The 9,710-nt window shown below is 50.3% G+C and overlaps 1 protein-coding gene across 1 annotated transcript; it reads left to right on the forward strand.

The window, feature by feature from the left end:
• The first annotated feature begins 394 nt into the window (after positions 1 to 394).
• LOC310668451 (arrestin domain-containing protein 2-like) lies at positions 395 to 9,262 on the forward strand. Its single transcript, XM_083421771.1, has 8 exons — positions 395 to 723; positions 2,265 to 2,331; positions 3,484 to 3,631; positions 4,482 to 4,584; positions 5,453 to 5,709; positions 6,755 to 6,917; positions 7,591 to 7,745; positions 8,279 to 9,262. Exons 1-8 carry the CDS (start codon positions 447 to 449, stop codon positions 8,333 to 8,335), a joined length of 1,227 nt encoding a protein of 408 aa, XP_083277897.1. The 5' UTR covers positions 395 to 446; the 3' UTR covers positions 8,336 to 9,262.
• The last annotated feature ends 448 nt before the right edge of the window (positions 9,263 to 9,710 follow it).

The following is a 9,710-nucleotide window of genomic DNA, read 5'->3' on the forward strand; positions in this document are numbered from 1 at the left end:
GCTACAAACCCCCCAAATTCAATGGAAACGCTTCTAAGTTGTGATACAAATAGAACCAACAAATTGGAAAATAAATAAGCGAGAAAGGGAGAGATGGATATCTGTCTGTTGGATCAGGCTTTTCAGCTCTGTGTTTGCCTTCCCTTCCCTGCCCAACTGGAGGAAAGTTTATCTCTCCAAAAGTGACCAGCCCGGGCGCGCATGCTCGCTGCCTTGTTTTCGCCAAAGCCTGCAGCTGCCGGCCAGACCTGGGGGCATTGGGGGTGGGAAAAGGGGGGTGGATGGGGGGGTCGGGGGGAGGGCTTTTTGCCTCGTCCCGCCCCCCTCTGCGCCCATAGGGCGCTGGGATCCAGGGGGCGCGGTTTGGAGAGCCTTGAAAAGCTTTACGCGCGGCGCAGTGCGCTCAGAACGGCCGGAGAGGCTCATTGACGCGCAAGTTTGCCAGGATGCTTTTTGACCGTGTGAAACGCCTTTCGGTGGAGCTGGATTGCCCCGAGGTGGCCTCGCCGCCGGTCTTCAGCTCCGGGGAGAGCGTGGCCGGCCGCGTAGTGTTGGAGCTGTCCGGCACGGCGCGCCTGGGCGCGCTCCATCTGCATGCGCAAGGCGCGGCCAAAGTCCACTGGACCGAGTCTCGCAGCGCCGGATCCAGCACCGCTTACACGCAGAGCTACAGCGACCAAGTGGAATTCCTCAGCCACCGGCAGACCCTCCTGGCCCCGCCAGGTAAGGCGTCCTCTGAGCGCGGGCAGAGTGCGTAATCTCGCTCTCCTCCCTGCGCTCCGCGGGAGCCCGGCGCGCCTGCTTCGATCCGTCTCTCTCTTGCCAAGCCTCTCCGCCTCGGCGGAGTTTTTAATGCAACGTTAAAAACTCCTCCTTTCCAAAGGGAAGCTGCTTGTCCAGCCAGCTCTGTAGGGCCGACACGGGCCGGCAGCGCTCTCCTCTCCCCTGCTACCCTGCTCTCCTCGGGAGCGCCGCTCAAGCGCCCAGTCTGTCTCTCTCCATGTTGCTTGCGAAGCCTCTCTACCTCAGCAGGGCCGACACGGGCAGCGACTCTCCTCCTTTTTTCCAAAGGGAAACTGCTTGTCCAGCCAGCTCTGTAGGGCCGGCACGGGCTGGCAGCGCTCTCCTCTCCCCTCCTCGGGAGCGCCGCTCAAGCGCCCAGTCTGTCTCTCTGCCTCTCTCCACGTTGCTTGCGAAGCCTCTCTACCTCAGCAGTGCCGACTCAGCAGGGCAGCGGCTCTGCTACTTCCTAAAGAGGAGCTTTCGACAGGGAAGCTGCTTTTGGACCCGGCTCTGTAGTGCCAGCACCGGCTGGCAGCAGCCCTCCGCCAAGGCTGCCGCTGCTTAGAGAACCCCAGAGCCTCACAAGTCAGCACCTCGACATATCTCCTGCTTCCTGAGAGCAGGAGACACTCTGGGTGGTGGGTTCGAGCTTATATGAAGCCCACCTTTATTGCCCCCACAGGCTGGCAGTCGCAGCTCTCTGAGATTTCCAGGCTAGGAGTCCCCCCCCACCATACACACCTGGAAATTGAATCTGGGACATTCTGCATGCAGGGCATACAGAAGACGAACCGTTTTGCCATCCTTCCCCGTTGCATGGCGGGGGTGGGGGTGGGCTGGATGACCTTTGAGGGTCCCCTCCCAGCAATTCTAGGATTCTTTTGCATGCTCTGGCCCAGCTTTCCCTTAAGAAAGGCCAGTTGGAAAACAGGATTTGCAGGTTTCTGGAATAGGGGTGGGATGTTTGCTTGCAACTTTCCAGGGGGTAAATTAGCGGCTGCCGGCTTTTGGGGACCCCCCCCCTGGCCTTGCTGACCTCGGCTCAACTTCCTAAGATTTTGCCCCAGCCGGTTCTATTCCTGGAAGCCGGGCGCTTACATAAAGCCAAGCTCTTCCAAGACCCCCTGGGATATCTTGGGGCATATTTGCAGTTCTGGAGGGGGCACCTTCTGTTAAAAAATCCCCTTTGCTGGGCACCTGGGCTGTAGGAACTGAATATATTTGGGGGGGGGGGAGAGAAATGTTGTTGTGTAATACCTTCCTTTTGTGTCTTTTCGCTGTGTGTGCATGAACTTTCCCCGGTTGTTTATGGGGAGCCAAAAAAAAGTCACATGCTTTTTGGCAGAGTGTGGATGTTGTGTTGAATTTCCCTCGTTTGACCGCTGCAGGAAAACAGAAAGCTCCGCTCCAGAAAAACATCTTCTTTTTTTAAAAGGTCTGTTATTCGTTTCAACTTCCTTTCTTTCTTGTTTTCCCAACAGACAACGGAGACGTCACCGTCCTTCAGGCCGGCCGACACGAATTCCCTTTTACTTTCCAGCTGCCAGAGTAAGTTCAACACTTCTTCAAAATACTATTCTTATTCTTATTTTATTTGTGGGCGATTGCACCTGGTGGCAAAAACCTAAACGCCATTGCATGTCAGCGCAGCGAACGCCATTGCATGTCCCCGTTGCATTTATTATGAATATCGCCATTGCATGTCCCCGTTGCATTTATTATGAATATCGTTTTGTTATCAGCCCCCACAGCCCCATCATTTTTGTTATCAGCCCCCACAGGTATTTCTGGAGGGTATAGAATGAGCCTTTGAATCCCTTCCAACTCTATGAAACAAATTCGGGCAATTTCATACATAAAAAGAACTTCAAATCCCAGTACAAAATACCAACCCAGATTTTTTTATTAAAAAATTAGCTTTTTAAGTTAAGCGTCTTTGTTTCTCAATGTGAACATTTTAAGTGGTTTTGTGTGTTCTTTTATGCCTTGCGACTTTTGTGGATTGTAGTTTAGTAATTTATTTATTGTGAGGAGTGAATTTCTGTTCAGTTATTATATTGTTTTGAGAGCTAATTTTTATTGGATCCTATTACGGATTATGGAATATTCCTTTATTAATTCCTTTATTATTTGAGACGAGTTGTTTCCTTTTAAAGTTAACAAATTATTGAGGCTAAACATCTGCCGATGTTTTGAGAGTCAATTTTACTGGGTGCTATTGTCTCCTAATAGATAATGGAATATTCCTTTATTTGCTAGGAACCGTTCCATCTTAAAGTTACTGTTTTATTAAACATTTGCCGATGTTCGGAGAGTCAATTTTACTGGGTGCTAGTCTAATCGATTGCGGAATATTCCTTTATTCGTTCCATCTTAAAGCGACGTCTTATTACGACGTCTGTTCTTGTACATTTGGTTGCCTTAAACCGCCTTGTGTGTCGTCACATAAAAAGGCACAAATTAAAAGTGAAACGGAACGAAATGCAAGATATTTTGGGTTGGGTTCCAGACTCGCAGGAGGAAAATGTTTAGGGAAGCTTTTAATAGTGGGTGAATTATTGTATTTTCATATTTTACTGGAAGCCGCCCAGAGTGGCTGGGGAAACCCAGCCAGATGGACGGGGTATAAATAATAAATTATTATTATTATTATTATTATTAGGCCTCGTTTTTCATACTTCCTTTCCTTCCCCTTGACAGATCCTTGGCCACTTCCTTCGAGGGAAAACATGGGAGCGTTCGCTATTGGGTTAAGGCCAAGCTCCACCGTCCCTGGTCCTCCGTCAAGAAAGCCAAAAAGGATTTCACCATTATCGAGCCCATCGATATCAACACGCCGGCGTTACTGGTGAGTTGGCAAAGCGGTTTGGGGAGGGATTTGGGTCGAATTAGGAACCAGGGGAAGCCCCCGGCCTTAAACCGAAACCCCTTCGCTCATTGCTACCCCTGCAACATCCGGGTCAGGCTAGATGACCCCCAGGGGTCCCTTGCGAGTCTCCAATTCTGCAACCGATTTCCCGATTTCGGGATAGCTCAGCCGGTAGGGCGTGAGGACCCTCGGGGTCGCGGGTTTGAGTCCCGTGCCGGGCAAATTATGGGGTCAGGCTAGATGAACCTTGGGGTTCCTTCAAGTTTTGAAATTCACACACACACACACACACTTTATTGCATTTTCGGAATTTACAAAAAGAGATTAAAGAAAACAACTGACCACATATTCTAAGGTGAAAATGAAGATTGGAAAAGGCAGGAGAGAAATGTTTTAAGGTCTAACGTAATCAAAATAACATTGAAAAAGGAAAAAAATAAATGCCGGTTTTGCAATTCTATGGCTGCCTGGCAGCGTCGGGTCTCCCTGGTATTCAGCTCAGGGGGACTTTTCCAAGCCCTATTTGAACCTGGGACATTTTGCCTTTAATAATAATAATAATAATAATAATAATAATAATAATAATAATATATTCTGGAATAACACTTGTAGCCGAATGATGACCTTTGGACATAACAGAGATATTAAAATTTGGATGCAGAAGGAAAGGATTAACAGTAAGAGGAGGAGGGAAAGTCCAGGAGATTCTTGGGAATCTCGCTTTTATATATTATGTTGTGGTGCGAATTTTAATCTGGAAAATTGATTTAATAATAATAATAATAATAATAATAATAATTTGTCTTCCTTCTCTGCTTCTGCCCATCAGGCACCACAAGCCGGTGCCAAGGAGAAGCTGGCACGTGCCTGGTACTGCAACCGAGGGCTGGTCTCTGTCTCAGCCAAGATCGACCGGAAAGGCTACACCCCAGGTGAGTCTTGGGGGACAGCGGAAATCGGGGCGCATGGGGCTTATGGCAAAGCTCAGCCCATCGGCCAGAGGACCCCGGGCACTTGACTCTGTGGCCTCCAGGGTTGGCATGCGGGGAATCTGCCGGTGGCCCTGCAGAAACGCAGTGGCTTCAAACCATCGGGGTCCTCCAGCGGTCATCCAGCCTGACCCCCTGAAAATGCAGGCGTCGTGGCTCGCGAATCCCTGGCTGCTCAGCCCCCGTTAAAAAAACTCCAAGGACGGAGAGCTGGCTGGCAGCCCTTCGCTCCCCACAAGAGATTTCCTCGCTTCCCAAAAGTCCAGCCAATTGCGATTTAATAGTAGTAGTAGTAATAATAATAATAATAATAATAATAAATTAATATATTATTTATACCCTGCCCATCTGGTTGGGTTTCCCCAGCCACTCTGGGCTGCTTTCAATGGAGCATTAAAAAGAGAATAAAAGTTCAAACATTGAAAACTTCCCTGATTTTTTCAGATGTCTTAATATTATTATTATTATTATTATTATTATTATTATTATTATTATGTACTGCCCAATATCAGAGGTTCCCAGGGCGCAGTTTGCAACCTTAAAAACACATTGCAGAACGGCAATAAAAACGTCAAATCGCAGAATCGTAGCGTTGCAAAGGTACCCTGTGGGTCATCTAGTCCAACCTGCTGCAACGCAGCGGGTCTCGAACCCACAACCTTTGCATTACTGGTGCTCACAGTGTAATAGAAAGTGGGAAATCTATAGAGGGAGCCCGGCTAAGTTTTCCTGGCTTTAGGAACAGGGTGGCCCCCAAAAAAGAGGTTTTCCTGCTCCCTCCAACTCAGCATTGCGCCCATTTCCTTGACAGGCGAGGTGATCCCCATCTTTGCCGAGATCGACAACTGCTCGACCCGGACGGTGGTGCCCAAGGCGGCCATCATCCAGACCCAGACCTTTGTGGCGCGCGGCACCAAGAAGCAGAAGAAGTCGGTGGTGGCCTCCATGGTGGGCGACGCCATCGCGGCCGGCAAGAGGGAGGTGTGGCACGGCCGGGCGCTCAAGATCCCCCCCGTGGGACCCTCCATCCTCCAGTGCCGCATCATCCATGTGGAGTACGCCCTCAAGGTGAGCCAAGGGGGCAGTGTGGTCTAGTGGGCGGAGCGGGCCAGGGAGGGGAACACCCAAAAACCTCTGCTGGGGGGGGGCCCTCTAGGGTTTCCAGGGTGGGTGCGGAGAGCCATTGGAGGCTGCTTGCTCTGTCTGGTGTCGCTGACACAGGCCGGCAGCAAAGCCTAGTGGTCGGAGCCAGCTTGGCGTGGGGAGGGAGGTGCTGGGAAACTCCTGGAAACAGTTCCAGGGTGGGTGCGGAGAGCCATTGGAGGCTGCTTGCTCCATCCAGTGTCGCTGACACGGGCCGGCAGCAAAGCCTAGTGGTCGGAGCCACCTCCAGCATCAGCAGCCAATACAGCGTGGGGAGGGAGGTCCTGGAAAACCCCCAAAACCTCTGCTGGGGGGCTCTCTGTGGTTCCAGGGGGGACGCGGAGAGCCATTGGGGGCTGCTTGCTCCGTCCGGTGTCACCAACACAGGCCGGCAGCAAAGCTCACTGGGGTTTCCGATTTGGGCTTTTTGAGAGTTCGGACTTGGGATATTCAGAGAGTTGGATCCTGAGGGTATAAGGCGGTATTTAAATTCTAATAAAAATAATAATAATACAGTGGAAACTCGGGTTGCAAACGTGATCCACGCCGGAGTCTCGTTCGCAACCTGAAGCACCGCATCTGAGCACGCATGGGTTGCAATTCGGTGCTCCTGCACATGTGCAAAGTGCAATTTAGTGCTTCTGCACATGGGCAAGCGCCGAAACCCAGAAGTAACCCGCTCCAGTACTATTATTATTGGGGGGGAATATAGTCTCATGCACGGAAAAATACAGTATTTTCTGAATTTATATACCGCCCTATACCCGGTGGTTTTGGGGTTGGACTAGATGACCCTCAGGTCCCTTTCCAACTCTCTGACTTTGTGTTCAGCACTGATTCTCTGCAATTCTCAGAGCAGGGAACTCATTTTCTGCAGCGGATCCGTTGCTCTCGGGGCGGCGTGAGACGAAGGAGGCCATGATTTCATTTTTATATTTAACAATTTCCCTGTTTTCCGCCCGCCCGGCAGGTCTGCATCGAAATCCCGGGGACGTCGAAGCTGTTCCTGGAGCTGCCTCTGGTCATCGGCACGATCCCCCTGCACCCCTTTGGTAGCCGCACCTCCAGCGTCAGCAGCCAGTACAGCGTCAGTCTGGATTGGGTCCGGATGGGGATTCCCGAAGAGCCCGAAGGTAAGAACCCCGTCAAAAACCTTGCAAGGCAATTTTATGCATTGTGCAGGTGTTGCAGAGGGTTTCTGCCAGCTAAGGCCTACTCAAGAGTAGACCCATCGGCACCAATCGAGAAAAGATACAAATTTGGAGTCTTTTAGGAAAGACCAGAAACCTCTCTCTCCATTTATATGTATAACTTTTCTTACAAAATAGCTTTATATAAAGAACATTTTTTAAAAAATGATTTTATATAAAGAGCTTTTAAAAAACGATTTTTACAAAGGGGACTTTATAAAGCAACTTTACGAAATAACTGCATATACAAAGAACCTGTGTAAAGACTGGAAACCTATCTATCTATCTGTAAAACTTTTCTTGTAAAATAGCTTTATATAAAGAACTTTTAAAAAAAAATTATGTAAAGAACTTTTTTTTAAAAAAGACTACAACTCCCATTATCCATAGCCGGCGGGACCATGGATGATGGGAATTGTAGTCCGACAGCATCCTGGTTGCTTTAGGCTTATCCCACCTGGCAGGGATGTTGTGAGGAGGAGGAACAACCAGGTGCGCCAAGCCGCCTTGGGGAGGTGAAAAAGTTGGGGTCCCTAAATAAAATAAAATAGAATAGAATAAAATGAAACCTGCTCCAAGCAACCCCGTAACTCTTCCCCTTCCACTCTCTCTGCAGCTCCTCCCGAATACTCGTCCGTCGTGTCCAGTGAGGGACCCCTGGAGACCCTCTCGCCGCCCGGCCAGGACAACGGCCCCCCCGGCATCCTCGAAGGGCCCTTTTTCGCCTACATCCAGGAATTCCGCTTCCGGCCGCCTCCGCTCTATTCCGAGGTGAGCTCACTGAGGACTAGAAACCCTGGGGTTGGAAAGGTGGTTGGCCGTCTCGCTGGTGGGGAGAAGGAGCAAGGCTGTTTTGGGTGTGGGACCCCCAGCGGTCATCCATCCCAACCCGCTTATCACCCAGGGATCTTGATTCGAACCCACAGCCCTGAGTTTCGGGGCTTTTTGCACAGGCTGGGTGACCCCTCAGGTCCCTTCGATGGGGACACCCCTTAAAGCGAGTGCTGGGCTGCCCCTCCTCCATAGCTGTCAACTTTTCCCTTTTCTTGCGAGGAATCCTATTCGGAATAAGGGAAATTCCCTTTAGCCACCCTGAGCCCGGTCTTGGCTGGGGAGGGCGGGGTATAAATAAAAATTTATCATTATTATTATTATTATTTTTAAAAGGGAACAGTTGACAGCTATGCCCTCCTCGGCTCTCGAACCCCGTGCCTTGAAGCGGGTTGGGCTAGATGACCGCCGGGGTCCCATCCAGGATTCGACGAATCTTCGCTAACACCTCTCTCTCCTCCTCTTTTTCCAAGGTGGATCCCAATCCTCAATCGGACGCCACCATCCGCCCCCGTTGCATGACCTGTTGAGAGGCGCCAGCCATCGGATCTATTGGAACGGATCTCTTTTGCTTTCCCGGGAACGGGATCAGGCGATCTGAACAAGGAGAGGGGCTCCGGCGGGGAGACGGCTCCTTGACTCCCAAAGCGGCAGAGGCGAGGGTTTGGGGTGTCCCAGACCGACGGCACCGATCCTGCGGGGTTTACGGAGGAGGAAATGGGGACGCTTGAACCCCCCAAGGGCGAATGCCTGCCTTGTGATTCAGACACGATCCGGCAGTCCCGGTTTTTCTTTCGACAACACCTACGGGCGAGAAAACAGGGCGGGGAGATTCCCCAGGCAGCAGGAGAAATTGCGGGGTTGAGCGAAAGTTTTGGGGTGACCCCCCCCTGATTTTATCTCCCACCCCACTTTGCAGAGACGGGATTCGAACCCGCCGCTCTGGAAAGATCCACCCTGTGGGTTTTTAAAGTGGGGAAAAGAAGGTCAGAACAACTTGGCAGGAGAGGGAAAGGAACCTTTGCGCTGTTGAAGGCAGAGAAAATGAGTTTTTTGGGGGTCGTGTGGGGGTTTTGGGGTGCAGATCAGACCCCAAATCCCGGGCATTTCGAAGACATTGTGGGGGCAATAGAGGAAAATCGTTTTCTTCTTCTTCTCTCTGAAATTGCATTCCACTTTCCAAAGCTTTCTGGTCTCCAGGGGAGGGACGTGTTTTGATTTCCCCCCAAGTTGGGACAGTGGCCTTACGTTGTAAATATGTGTAAATATGATTTTCCTGATATGCTGTGGCTCCGTGCAGAATTTACACAAAAGAACCGGTTTCCCGGTTTATATTTTTATAGAATACTTGCGGCCTTTTCAGAAACAACCCCCCCCCCAAAAAAAAACACCTGTGTTTGAAAACAAAGCTTTGTGGCTTTTTTGTACATGTGTTGAAATTAAAATTGTGAAATTTACTCTGTGTTCTCCTGAGTTTCTTGCCCAAAATTGCAAGGAGGGGGGAGAGGGCTGGGGTCTTTAACCCGACTTAGGACTCCTGTGGTTTCCGGGGAACCTTTGTGTGCAGTTAAAATCTTCAAAAATCACCCTAAATGTCAATAACGGAAACTGATAAGAAGCTGCTGTTTTTGCACTGAGTCAAACATCCATTTAACTCAATACTGCGTACACTGGCTGGCAGCAGCGCTCTGGGATTTCAGGCCAGGATCATAGGACTAATGTCAATAATGGAAACTCACCCCATCATTGCGGGGAATTGAACCGCCGACCTTCTGATCGGCAAGTCCTAGACTCTGGGGTTTAACCCACAGCGCCACCGGCGTCCCTTAAAATATAAGATAAAAGCCAAATAAAATAAAACCGACATCCAGCAACCGTGTTTTGTGTTGTGTCGGCTCCTCGGAT

Source organism: Podarcis tiliguerta (assembly GCF_965153285.1).
Source record: "Podarcis tiliguerta genome assembly, chromosome: 18".
NCBI classification, from domain to species: domain Eukaryota; kingdom Metazoa; phylum Chordata; class Lepidosauria; order Squamata; family Lacertidae; genus Podarcis; species Podarcis tiliguerta.